The sequence below is a fragment of the Enhydra lutris genome, unplaced genomic scaffold, assembly GCF_002288905.1.
Source record: "Enhydra lutris kenyoni isolate GAN:26980312 unplaced genomic scaffold, ASM228890v2 scaffoldscaffold66, whole genome shotgun sequence".
NCBI lineage: Eukaryota > Metazoa > Chordata > Mammalia > Carnivora > Mustelidae > Enhydra > Enhydra lutris.
In genome coordinates this window covers 14612002-14626535 of record NW_019154150.1, presented here as the reverse complement: position 1 = coordinate 14626535, position 14534 = coordinate 14612002, and the positions used below count along the sequence as shown (strand labels likewise).

General features: G+C 39.3%; 1 protein-coding gene across 3 annotated transcripts in view; it reads left to right on the top strand.

The window, feature by feature from the left end:
- The window catches only part of LOC111159058 (unc-51 like kinase 4), a 618913-nt gene that overhangs the window by 39166 nt on the left and 565213 nt on the right, over positions 1–14534 (top strand). For all 3 annotated transcript variants that reach the window (XM_022521436.1, XM_022521437.1, XM_022521438.1), the window contains one exon: positions 8322–8400. In XM_022521436.1, the coding sequence (XP_022377144.1) occupies positions 8322–8400 (79 nt within the window). The remainder of the gene's footprint in view (positions 1–8321; positions 8401–14534) is intronic.

The window sequence follows — 14534 nt, the reverse complement described above, 5'->3', positions numbered from 1 at the left end:
GTACAATTCAGGGGTATTAAGTATATTCACAATGCTGTGCAACCATCACCACTATCAATTTCCAGAACTTTTTCATCATCCTAAAAAGAAGCCATTACCCATTAAACTTTAACTCCCCATCCTCCTTCTCCCAGTCCTGGTAAACTTCTATTCTACCTTTTGTTTCTATGAATTTGCTTATTCTATACCTAAATTAATTGGGATCATATGATATTTATCTTTTTGTGCCTGACTTAATTCACTTAGCTTAACGTTTTCATGTTCAGCTATGTCGTAGCATGTATCAGAAGGTCTTCCCTTTTTAAGGTAGATTAATATCCCCTAGATGTATATGCCACATTTAAAAAAATTTTTTATTATGTTAGTCACCATATAGTACATCATTAGTTTTTGATGTGTTCCAAGATTCATTGTTTAGGTATAACACCCAGTGTTCCATTTTATCTTTTTACTTGTTGATGGATACTTGGGTTGCTTCTATCTTTGGCTATTGCAATTAATACTGCTGTGAACATTGGTATAGAAATATCTGTTTGAGTCCCTGCTATCAGTTATTTTGGGTCTATACCTAGGAGTGGAGTTGTTGGATTATTTGGTAATTCTATCTTCTCATTTACTGAGGAGACCTCATACTGTTTTCCACAGCGGCTGTACTATCTTACATTCCTTCTAGCAGTGCACAAGGCTTCCAATTTGTCCACATCCTCATCATCATTTTTTAATAGTAGCTATCCTGATGGGTGTGAAGCTGTACACCCGCGTGGTTTTGATTTGCAGTTCACTGATGACTAGTAATGTTGTGAATCTTTTCATGTATTTGTTAACCATCTGTTTTTCTTCTTTGGAGAAATGTCCATTCATGTTCTTTGCCTGTTTTCTAATTGGGTTGTTTTATGTTGTTGATTTGTAAGAGTTCTTCATATCTTCTGGCTGTTACCCCCTTATCAGATTACGTGACTTGGAAATATTTTCTCCCATTCTGTGGGTTGCCTTTTTGCTCTTGATAGTGTCCTTTGAAACTCAGATTTTCCACTTTTTCTTTTGTTGCCTGTGCTTTTAATGTCATATGCAAGAAATCATTACCAAATTCAGTGTCTTAAAGCTTTTCATTTCTTCTAAGAGTTTTACAGTTTTAGCTTTTGTATTTAGGTTTTTGATCCATTTTGAGTTAATTTTTGTATATGGTGTTAGTAAGGGTTTGACTTCATTCTTTTGCACATGTATATCCAGTTTTCCCAGCACCATTTGTTGAAAAGGCTGTTGTTTCCCCATTGATTGGTATTGGCACCCTTGTTGATAATCTTTTGACCACATAATGTTGATAATCTTTTGACCTCACATATGTGAGGGTTTATTTAGTCTAAATACCAGTCTTTATGCCAGTCCCAGAGTGTCTTGATTACCATAGCTTTGTAACAGTTAAGTTCTGGAGTCAAAGTATGAGACCTCCAACTTTTTTCTCTTTTTCAAGATTGTTTCTTGGTTGGGGTCCCTTGGCATTCATATAAATTTTAGGAAGGATTTTCTAATTTTTGGTATAGGTTTGACACTTGAATAAGGTAAAGTAAATGTTCATCAGTTTTTAAAATACAGTTTCTCTGTAAATTTTTTTGCTCTGCTTTACCTCTTAGTTGATTGGATTTCATTTTTTTCAGTAGTTCTACTTTTTTCTTTTTTCCTTTTTTCTTTTTAAATTCAAGATCTCTGAGTCTCTGCTTCTCTAGTTGTTGCCTCCTCAAGGCTTTGTCTCTGGTTTTAGGGTTTAGGCACAGGGGGCTGACTGAAACCTTCTTGTGCCCTTGGGCTTGTTCACCCCTGTGCCGTGCTTTGGAATTTGCCCTCTGTTTGCACAGCTCTGGAAGACTCAGGGCCAACCTGTCTTTTTCTTCTTCTTTATATGTGACTAGTTTGATTGTTTCTCAGTATCTGCATTTTTCTTTACTCTAGGCCATGAAATTTTATTGGAATGTGTATAGGTATTTTCACTAATTTGCTATGCCAGATTAAGTTTAAGTGCTTCAGGCTTCCTTTAGCTTCCCTGTTTCCTTAAGATCTCTTCTTCTGTGTTTCATCCTTTTTCTGCTCCTGAAAGTCCTGTGGATGGGTGTGGGATTTCCTGTCTTTCTCTCTCTCTCTTTTTTTTTTTTTTTTTTTTAAAGATTGATTTATTTGTGACAGAGAGTGAGAGCAGGAGGGAAAGAGAGAGGGGAGAGAGAATCTCAAGCAGATTCTGTGCTGAGCATAGAGCCCAACACAAGGCTTGAATTTATGACCCTGAGATCATGACCTGAACTGAAACCAAGAGTCAGTCATTTAACTGAGTGCACCACCCAGGTGCCCCTCCTGTCTCTTTACTCTTCATTCCCTTTTGCTTTCTCACTCTTTTGTTGAGATATAATTCACATATCATAAGATTCGCTTTTTTGGTTTGTTTTTATTGAGTTTGTTTATTTATTTACTTGAGCAGTTTTAAGTTCACAGCAAAATTCAGACGAAGGTATAGAGATTTCTCCTATGCCTCCTGTCCCCATACAGGCTAGCCTCCCCTATTATCACCCCCCCACCCCTATTAGAGCAGTATGTTTGTTAGAAATGATAAACCTATATTGGCATGGTGTAATCACCCACAGTTCATAGTTTACAGTTTAATCTTGGTTTATACATTCCATGGGCTTGGACAAATGCATTATGACCTGTATTGTCCTTATAGTATTGTATGGAATATTTTCATTGCCCTAAAAATCTGTGCTCTGCCTATTCATCCCTCTGACAATCACTGAAATTTTACTTTCTCCATCGTTTCACCTTTTCTAGAATGCCCTACTGGTAATCCTACAGTAATGGGGTCCTACAATATGTATCCTCAGGATTGGCTTCTTTCACTTAGTAATAGGCATTTAAGGTTCCTCCATCTCTTTTCATAGCTTGACAGCTCATTTCTTTTTAGTGCCAAATATCTCTTCGTCTACATGTACCACAGTTTGTTCACATACTGAAGGACCCCCTGGTTGCTTCCAAGTTTAGCATTTATGAATAAAACTGCTGTAAACACCATGTGGACATATGCTTTCAACTCCTTTGGGTAAGGCCCAAGGAGTAGGATTGCTGGATTGTTTAGTAGGAGTATGTTTAATTTTGTAAGAAACTTTCAAACTGTCTTCCATAGTGGCTATACTATGTTGCATTCCCATCAACAATGAATGAGAGTTCCTGTTGCTCCATAGCCTTGCTAACATTTGGTGTTGTCAGTGTTTTGGAATTTGGCCATACTTATTGGGGTTTAGTAGTATATAGTTTTAATTTGCATTTCCCTGTTGACATATGATGTGGAGTGTTTTCTCATATGTTTATTTGCCATCTGTTTATCTTTTTTGCTGAGGTATCTGTTAAGATCTTTGGCTCGTTTTTTCATTTGGTTGTTTTCTTACTGAGTTTTAAGAGGTCTTTGTATATTGTGAAAGACCGTCTTATATCAGGTATGCCTTCTGTAAATATCTTCTTCCATTTTGTGGCTTGTCTTCTCATTTTCCTTATGTTATCTTTCACAGAATAGAAATCTCTTTCTTTCTTTCATTCATTCATTCATTCATTCATTCAAGAGAGAGTATAAGCGGGGGGGGGGGGGGGGTGGCAGGGAGAGAGAGAAGCAGGTTCCCCTCTGAGCAGGGAGCATGATATGGGCCTCCAGGACCCTGGGATCATGACCTGAGCTGAAGGCAGTCATTTAACCAACTGAGCCATCCAGGTGCCCATAGAAGTTTTTATTTAGATAAAGTCCAGGTTATTTATTTCTTTCATGGACTGTGCCTTTGGTGGTTGTATCTTAAAAAGTCCTTGCCACACCTGAGGTTATGTAAGTTTTTTTTCTCCTATGTTACCTTCCAGCAGTTTTATACTTTGACATCTTACTCTTAGGTCTTTGATCTATTTTGTATTTTTATAAAGTGAGTAAGATCTGTTTCCAGATTCTTCCTTTTTTTTTTTTTTTGCATGTATATTAGTACAATTTGTTGAAAAGACCATCTTTGCTCCATTGTATTGCCTTAGCTTCTTTGTCAAAGATCCTTTAAGTGTGTTAATGTGAGTCTATTTCTTAGTCCTTTGTTCTGTTTCATTGATCCTTTTGTTTATTCTTTTGTTAATACCACACTGTCTTGATGACTGTAACTTTGTAGTGAACCTTGATGAAGTCCGGTGGCGTTAGGCACCTGAATGCTTGTACATATGTATTCATTGTAGCCTCCTTGCAGTGCTTGGAAAAGAAGTTGGTTGAAGTTTCCCACTACTCTTGGGTATACTTTTAATTCTTTGTTACATGGTGTGTAGTAATACCCTTTATAGTTTATACTGCTTTTAGTTACAAGGAATATTTTTCTCAGCCTAAAATCCTTTTTTTGAGGTTTATATTGAAAACCCTTTCTTCTTTCTTTGACCTCATGCAGTGATATAGTCACTCCTTTCCTACTAAGGTGTTTAGTTACCTTATATTTGATGTCGATGTTCTGTTTATTCAGGGCCTACTTGATGCAAGGGACTCTCTTGATGTTGGCATTGGTGAGCAGTACCAAGGCCTTGCCTTCGTTGGCCTTCTAGGCTGGTGGAGGAACAGATAATACACAAGTAAACACATGAAGAAGAGAGTACTTTTAGATCTACTCTGCTAACGTAGCCTCTAGCTGTATGTGGTTATTAAAATTTAAATTTCAAAGTAATTCCACAAAACATTCTTAACTTGTACCAGCTCTATTTTAAGTGTTTAATAGTCACATGTGACCAATGGATACTCTTTTGAATAGTGTAGATATAGAACCTATCTGTCATTGCATGAAGGTTATTGGCCAGTGCAGTTTTTTTTTTTTTAATAATTTTTTTTTGGTAAAGATTTTATTTATTTATTTGACAGACAGAGATCACAAGTAGGCAGAGAGGCAGGCAGAGAGAGAGGGAAGCAGGCTCCCTGCCGAGCAGAGAGCCCGATGCGGGGTTCGATCCCAGGACCCTGAGATCATGACCTGAGCCGAAGGCAGAGGCTTTAACCAACTGAGCCACCCAGGCGCCCTGGCCAGTGCAGTTTTGCATAATGTCATGAATATGGGGACACTTCTGAGGTACAGTGTAACAGGACACTAGGGACATCCAAAGTGGTGACATTTAAGAAGAAAGCTGTTTATGAGAAGAAGTCTTTTTTGAGGGCATCGTATATAGGATATAGTTGTATGTAAGTATTTGGTATAAATTGAGTAAGGTTTTTATTAAGTATTTCATAATTTAAAACTAAGAATGTTAAGATAGTGTGTTATCTCTTTTTTTTTTTTTTTAAGATTTTTTTTTTTTTTTTTTTTTTTTTTTTTTAAATTTTTTTTTTTTTTTTTTCTATTTATTTGACAGAGAGATCACAAGTAGGCAGAGAGGCAGGCAGAGAGAGACAGGAGGAGGAGGCAGGCTCCCTGCCGAGCAGAGAGCCCGATGCGGGACTCGATCCCAGGACCCTGAGATCATGACCCGAGCCGAAGGCAGAGGCTTTAACCACTGAGCCACCCAGGCGCCCCTTATCTCTTGTTCTGATAGGGATTGTATCTGCTGAGATTGGAGAAATTAATCCATATGTTATAATACATTTTTCTTTCAGTTGGGTAAGTCTTGTAGACAGTATTTACTTTCGTACATAGAAAAAAACAGGTTAGTGTTTGGAAGTACGTTTGGGTTTGCCCTAGAACCAAGATAAGCTTTTGCCTTGCATCCTCTAGTTCAGTAGTCAGTTTTTGATAGTGTTTTATCATTATAAAAAAAATTTTTTTTTGAAGTTAATCCATCTATCCCTTGAAATTGCATGCATGTGGAAATTGAAGCATAATTCACTTGGCTGTGGTCACAAAATGGGTCAGTGGCAGAGCAGTGACTAGGTGCTTTTTCTTGTAACTTTTGGTCCAGTGTCCTACCAAATCTTTTTCAAAATGATCACTTTTATTTATTTTTTATTTTTTAAGGATTTTATTTATTTATTTGACAAACAGAGGTCACAAGTAGGCAGAGAGGCAGGCAGAGTGAGAGGAGGAAGCAGGATCCTTGCTAAGCAAAGAGCCCGATGTGGGGCTCGATCCCACGACCCTGGGATCGTGACCTGAGCCGAAGGCAGAGGCTTTAACCCACTGAGCCACGCAGGTGCCCCAAAATGATCACTTTTAAAGAATAATCTTGTTAAGACCATCTTTTCAACACATGGTGTTGGGGAAAACTGGACAGTCACATGCAAAACAATGAAACTGGACTACTTTCTTACACCAAATACAAAAATAACCTCAAAATGGAATAAGGGCTTACATGTGGGACCTGAAACCCTCAAAATCCTAGAAATGAGCATAGGCAGTGATGACTCTGACATCAGCCATAGCAACATTTTTCTAGATGTCTCCTGAGGCAAGGGAAATAAAAGGAAAAATAAACTCTTGGGATTACATCAAAATAAAAGCTTCTGCACAGCGAAGGAAACAAAACTAAAAGGCAACTTACGGAATGGGAGAAGTTATTTGCCAATGATCTATTGATAAAACTTATATAACTCAAGACGTAGAAAACAAATAATCCAATTAAAAAATGGGCAGAAGACCTAGACATTTCTCCAAAGAGGACCTTGACAAGACAGCAGACACATGAAGAGATGTTCAGCATCACTGATGATCAGGGAAATGCAAATCAAAACTAGTGACCTGTCCCCTCACACCTGTCAGAATGGCTAAAATCAACAAGAGACAAGTGCCAGTGAGGATGTGGAGAAAAAGGAACCCTCTTACACTGTTGGTGGGAATGCAAACTGGTGTAGCCACTGTGGAAAATAGTGTGGAGGTTCCTCAAAAAATTAAAAAATAGAACTACCATATGATCCAGTAATTACTACTGAGTATTTACCAAAGAATACAAACACACCAATTCAAAGGAATACACGCACCCCTATGTATTTTGCAGCATTATTTGCAGTAGTCAAACTGTAGAAGCAGCCCAAGTGTATACCAATAGGTGAATGGATAAAGAAGATATAATGCAATATTACTCAGCCATAAAGAATGGAATCTTGCCATTTGCGACAATATGGATGGAGCTGGAGAGTATGATGTAAGCAAAATAAGTCAGCCAGAGAAAGACAAAAACCATATGATTTCACTCATATATGGAATTAAAGGGAAAAAAAAAAAAGACAAACCAGAAACCAGACTGTTAACTATAGAGAACAAACTGATGGTTACCAGAGAGGAGCTGGGTTGGGCGGGGGATGGGTGAAACCGGTGACGGGGGTGAAGGAGCGGACTGGCCCAATCAATGTATTGTACACCTGAAACTTCTATAACACTGCTTGAAGTACACTGGAATTAAAATTTAAATAACAGTGTAATGTTTTTATTTAGAGGCAGGATGCTCGTCCTACAAATGCCTAGGACTTCTTTAATTTGTAAATGTTACGAGATTTGAATGGTTAATTCAAGAAGTATTGAAATCTGTAAGAATGATGTCTGTATGTTAGAGTTCTGATAACATGAATACTTTCCTGTGGTCCTTCTTGGAGTCTGATTTGTTTCCCTCCGTGGGTCCTGTGTAGTTAAGAACCGGAAAAGTTAAGAGACTCTCTGGCTGGTATACACAGTGATTAGCCCAGAGAGCATGCAAGCATCAATATGAATACAGTGCTTAAAAAAAAAAATACAGTTCTCATCAACTCACATGTCCAACTATTTTCTCTAATTAAAAAAATCTTCTGATTGAACTTTTGCAAATCATCTGAAAATGGTATGTAATAATTTATTGACCTTATTTTCTGTTGAATAATGATACAGAAACACCTCACTAAAACTAGTAGTTTTTGGAACAATATTTGTAAGATCAAGGATTGTAAAAAATTTCTATAAAAGTGGATATATAAATATTTAACTGTTCTGTTATTTTTTATCGCTTATGAATAAAACCCTTGGTCTGCTAATAAGTGGGACCTAACCTTTAGCCAAATACTGCTGTACCCAGAAGTAAAAGGATTCATTACATTTTTTCTCCTCTCTGGTTAAGGCCCTTCATAAAGTTTATCTGGCATTCTATCACAAAAGCCCAACTTGGTCAACTTGAGTCGCTATTAGACTCAATCCCCTGCAGAGGGCATTGCTGCTCTTGTCCCTTCCTGTACACGAGGGCCATATATGTGGGGGAGTGAATGCTCATCCTAGCACGCCTCATTTTGATCTTACATTAATGCTTAGAATTGTGTAATGTAACTAAGTAGGGCTAGTTACTTGGGTCTCTAACTCTCTTCTTCAGAGTTTATTTTTCTCCATTAACAGACGGGCCAAGGTTGCTCGGGTGATTGGTTTACTGGCCTCGCACACAACTGAGCTCCAGGAAAATACACCGGTTACTGAGGTAATTCTCTTTTATTACTGGAATGTTACAAATGACAAAAAAAGGTTGTTCCTGACTTTGTAATTTAGAACACGCAGCTTTCATTGACCTTCACTTAAGTTTTCTTTGTGGAATTGTGGCAATTATAAAATAACCTCAGTAGACCCTTAGGCATAAATACAGCTGCACATTTACAACCTATTCGTTATTAAAGGTGATAACGGTGCAGTTAAAAGGCTTGTGGACTCTATTCATCATTATTTCAGGAATTTTTGGATAACCCTTATTTCATTCCTAGTTTTCTTGTAGTCTACTCAACATTTTATTATACTTAATTTATTTCCTAGTTGAAGCATAGCTCATAATTCCAATTAAAATCCTTTCAAGGGGCGCCTGGGTGGCTCAGTGGGTTAAGCTGCTGCCTTCGGCTCAGGTCATGATCTCAGGGTCCTGGGATCGAGTCCCGCATCGGGCTCTCTGCTCAGCAGGGAGCCTGCTTCCCTTCCTCTCTCTCTGCCTGCCTCTCTGCCTACTTGTGATCTCTGTCTGTCAAATAAATAAATAAAATCTTAAAAAAAAAATAAAATCCTTTCAACCCTGTATTTCATGTTTTTATCCTCACCAGTTGTCACTTATTTCGGACAACAATCCAAGTATTTAATGGCCATGCGTGCTTGAAAGAAATTTTGAAATATTTTGAAAATACTGCTATTGGGAAGCGTTTAGTAAATCTAAGTCCCATCAAGTGAATGCTACCATTGTACTGCCTTTCTGAGCATCCTTTACCCCTTGGACTAGGGGAATGTCAAGAGTTGAAATAGGCGGGGCACCTGGGTGGCTCAGTGGGTTAAACCTCTGCCTTTGGCTCAGGTCATGATCTCAGGGTCCTGGGATCGAGCCCCGCATCGGGCTCTCTGCTCAGTGGGGAGCCTGCTTCCTCCTTTCTCTCTCTTTCTCTCTCTCTGTCTGCCTCTCCACCTACTTGAGATTGAAATAAATAATATCTTAAAAAAAAGAGAGTTGAAATAGGCAAAAAGAACCAAGGTTTGTAAGGGCAAGGGCAAGAACTTCTGAAGGAAGGAGAATGTGGGAAGAAGGAAGCGGGTAGAAGAGAGGGGGTTTTTGTAGAACCAGGACCTGATGGTGTGGTAGTTGGGGCTTGAAGAGGACTTGTTTAGCCAAGTATTGTCCAATAGAACTTTCTGTAGTGATGGAAAATGTTCTGTAACTTTGCTTTCCCAGCCAGTTGCTGGGATGGCATCCCAGTTATCCCTGATCTGAGTGGCCATGCACAGACAGTTAATTTAAGGTCCCTGCATTTCCTTTGCTCTTAATTCCATCCCTACTTCCTGCAAACTGCAAACTGTGAGATCCCTGTGTCACTAAGACTAACCTTTTTCTTCTTTTTATGGGACCAAAAAGAATGAATTGTGACCTTAGCAACCCCTGGTGGTACCCAACTTGGCTATCAGAGATGTACAAGCTTGACTTTTCTAAGACCAAGCAGATAGGGCAGTATCACTAAGCAGAGAGGCTTTTAGCTCAAAAGTTGGGGGGCTTCTTCTGACGACTCAGAGGAAGGGTTTCCAGTGAAGCAGAGTGGTACTCTAGGAGATGAAAGAGAAATTAAAATTCTACGACAAGTCCTGACATTCTAGAGGGCATTCCTAGATAATCAGAACAGGCAGTCAGTACTCAGGAGCAGCGTGCCATGAAGAGTGAGACCCTGAAGATGTAAAATAGGACTGTTGAGTTAAAATGTTCAATAGGTGCCAAAATGAGTGGGGTGAATACTTGAGGAAGCTGAGTTAGTGGATTTGAAGATGAGCTGCATGAATTCTTTTAGGATTCAGAAGGAAAAGAGAAGAGTTAAAAATTATTAACTACAAAAGAATGGAAGAGAGTTCCAGAAGATCTGTTCTGCTGTCCAGTATGGCAGACAGTAGCCCAAAATGATGTTTGAGTTTTTGAAAAGCAGGTAGTCTGAATTGAGATGAGCTTCAAGTAGAGCTCACATACCAGATTTTGAAGACTCAGTATGTGGGTGTGGGGGGGAAGCATCTCACCTGTAAATTTTTTATAGATTACATTTTCAAATGATAATATTTTGGATCTATTTGGATAAATACATTATTACAATTAATTTCATTTCTTTTTATTTTTTGATGTGGCTCCTGGAAATATTAAAATTACCTTTGTGGTTTGAATTGTATTTCTGTTGGACTGTACTTGTCTGAGATAAACATAATGGGATTTCAAGGCTAGATCAAAGCAAACATTCATGAAAGAAATAATAGAAGAAAATTTCACTCTGAGCTGAAGAAAGACTCAATCTTTAGATGAAAGGTTTCACCAAATGTCAGGCAAGATATTGAAAAAATGTACACATTTAGACCTATACTGGTGAAATTTGTAATTACCAAGAGAAAAATAAAACCAAAACTCAGGTTATAAACAAAAGCGAATTAGACTTGCATATAACTTACTTGTAACACTACAAGCTGAAGATATCGAAAACAATAGAAATAGAACAAAACTTCAGGGATTGTGTGACCTTAAATTTCTCCGTGCAGCTACCCTGTTGCCTGCTTGTGAGGACAAAAGGAAGACTTTTTCAGAAATTCAGAGACTCAGTCTTAATTTCACCAACATTTCTTTTTTTTTTTTTTTTAATTTTATTTTTTTATTTTTTTATGTGACAGAGAGATCACAAGTAGGCAGAGAGGCAGGCAGAGAGAGAGGGGAAAGCAGGCTCCCAGCTGAGCAGAGAGCCCGATGTGGGGCTCGATCCCAGGACCCTGAGATCATGACCTGAGCCGAAGGCAGTGGCTTAACCTGCTGAGCCACCCAGGCGCCCCTTCACCAACATTTCTAAAAAAAACTTGAACTTGAGCAAGCTACTTGACTAGCTCCCTATAATCAAATTTTCAGGTAAAGAAGCAAATATAAACAATGAATCATTAATACTTAAATCCAAATGATAGCTGTTAATGTGACATGTAACCTAGAAAGAATGGATTCTTCAGAAAGAATAAATATGCTCTGAAAATATTAATGGTAGCACGGAAGTAAATTCTACATTGGTTTAGAAGATCTGGAAGGAAGAGAAGGGAATAGGAAAGGGCTAGACAAATTGTTGTTCTTTTACTAATTGAACATTTCTTGAGTATTTCTTATGGGCATGGTGATGTGTTCTATGCAGGAAGATCATTACTCGAGGCAGGTTCTTATTCTAGAAGAAATTCATAGATACTGTTTTATTGTATTGATACTCTTTTGTTCCTCGTTTGACAAATATTTGTCAGTGGCTGTTTATATACAAGGTACTCCCTAGGTACTAAGGTGCAGTGTTGAGCAAGAGAGCTAAAAATCCCTGTTCTGATGGAGTCCATGTTCTAGTGTGAGGAAAGAGTGAGAATGAGCAGATATGTAGCATTGGGCGGTGATAGATGCAATGAAAAAGATAAAAGTAGACTAGTGGTGTGGGAAGGATAAGGTGGTGGTGGCACCATTTTAGATGGGTTGGTCATCTAAACCCAAGATGGAGAGGAACATCCAAGCAGAGACCTGAAGGGGTTGGGGTGGTGGGGGGACATTTCCCTTAGCTGGGGGAAGGGTGAACAGCAGGTGCACAGGATTGGCGATGGAGAAGTGGTTGGCATGTTTCGAGGAACAACGCAGAGGTGATATAGCTGGAACTGAGCGAGAGGGAGACTCAGGAGAAGGACATAGAAGATACTGAGCTAGCCAGGGACTTGGTCATCCCAAGCCTTGTTGTAAGCCTTGGTCAGAACTGGGACTTTATTCCAAATGAGATGGGAAGATATTAGAGGAATTTGAGCAGGGGAGAGAGCCTTGATAGGGCTTATGTTCGAAGAGGATCACTGTGTTACAAGGACAGGGGTAAGGTAGAATCAGAACACTAAGAGCCAGTGGTATGTGGTAGTTCAGATGAGGGGTGGTGGTGACTTGGACTAGGTTCGTAGTGGTAGATGTGGTAAAAAATAACTTTATTCTGGATATATGCTTTCTTTCTGGATAGATCTCAAAGTGTTGACAGATTGGCTGATTGCTGTGATATTTGAAGGCAGACTTTAATAACCAGGTCTAGCCAATATAAATTCTAAAATTCACTATAAAGAGTATTGAGGCATCAGAGAAATGCAAATCAAAACCAAAATGACATACCAAGGGAGTTGCCAGGTTGGCAAAGATGAAAAAGCCTAAATGTTAGTGAAAGTACTGAACAGAAGGAAGGCTTGTATGCTGCTGGTGGGAATGTGACTGGGCACAGGCTCTCGGGAAAATGGAGGACATCTTTACTCCATAAGCCAGCACCCCTTGTCTTGTAACCAAGTGACATGCTCAAGAATGTATATTACCAGCATAATTTGTAACTATAAGCCCTAAGCGTGAAATAACCCCTATTATCAACAGTAGAATGGACAAAGTGTGGCACCTTTACACGGTGGGATACTAAATAGCATTGTGAATAATGAACCCCAGCTTTGAGCAGCAAGCCTGAACGAATCTCCTTATCATGGACAGTGTCCTAGACATCAGTAGGACATTCTCTGGGGAAAGATCGATGTATAGATTCAGAAATATCCAGGGGCTGTGAAGGTTCTTGTTTAGAAAATAGTTGCTTCTTGATGCCGGATGCCATGAAGGAGAGGTGGATGTAGGTAGATGTCATGGAATGTGTGGAGGTAAGGGGTGCCTTGTGGCAGAATCTGGGAAGACAGGCTGGAGGCCAAGACTGGAATTGAGAGTTGTCTGCACCCCTGTGGTGTCCTTGTGCTTGGGGCTTCCTGTGGCGGTGACTGCAGACTGTATGTTGTGCTGTTGTAGGAATTCCTGTGGGTCTGAGCAGAAGGCCCCTGCAGAAGGGACCTGTAAGTCACCCCGAGTGATGTGCTCGGTTCACCCCTGGCTCCATGCTGGTGGTCTGTCCCCCTGGTGATTGCTGTTGTCACTGAGAGTATTTGGTGGGGGGCAGTTCTGGAAGCATCTTTTTGTCTCTGTGCACCCAGGTTGTTCCTTAGCCTGTGCTTCCCTCCCTTCAGCGACTGGGTACCTCGTGTTCTCAAGATACTGGCCCACTCCTGTTGCTGTTCCTTATTAAACATTGCATCCTCTATGCTGCCTGAGTTGACCAGGGAGGGATGGGTGTTAATTCCTGAGGTTCTGGTGTCCTTCATTCGTGTACTGTTCTTTTCTGGGTGTTTGCTGATGTTTTATCTAATTTGAAATGAAACTTGGGAGAAATTATACTTACTTTAAAAATGCAGTAATGTGTCATGAGTTATTTGGGAAACTTCTGAATTATGCATATTGTGAACTAAGTTCCTTTGGATAATGAGAAGTTCCCAGAGTAACCTGAAATTGTGCCAGGTGCTCCTGATGATGCCATCTTCTATTCTGTTATTTCTCACACTTTTTCATTCTTAATTCCTGCTATGGGCGGTTGTGACAATTAAAGCAGCCACTAGAGGGCACTCAAACACTGGAAACAAAGTTTGATAAGTGGATTGTATCTTTAATTTGAAGAAGCTGGCTTAACAGGTGTACAGCACAGTATTGCATCTTTTCCCTGGTTTTTGGAGTTTTTACTGCATGGCCCATGATTTTATTCCATTACCGATTATTGCCATTTGAGATTAATGAACACCATGGCAGCCTATCCAGAAAAATAGCCCTTTCAGGGGGTTTCAGAACCACATGCAGTGCATTGGTGAATCTTAGCTTCAGAACTCTGGAGACCAGGTTTCTGTAACACTCATAATTGTGGGTGTTCATAGATATTTTTCAGTAAATTGTGAATAAAATCTCAAGTGTGAGATATGTCCTGATTTCGGCAGTAGGTTTACTGCTGGTGGACCCTTTTCCCATTGTGACTGAAGATTTTATAGACACTTTAAAGGCATAAAACCTCATTTTATAATTTATCTTTGTATCCCACAGTGCCTGGCTAGCAGATCAATGAGTATTTTAGGCCCTGAGTCAATGTTGAAGGGTTTAATAAATGATTAAAAGAATGGTAGGGAATTATGGCAGTATAATTTGTTACAGAGAGAAGAGATGGTGGAAAGCTATTTTGCTGTCCTGGTGGTATAATTTAAGTCTCTTTCATCTAATTCTATCACCAGTGGCCA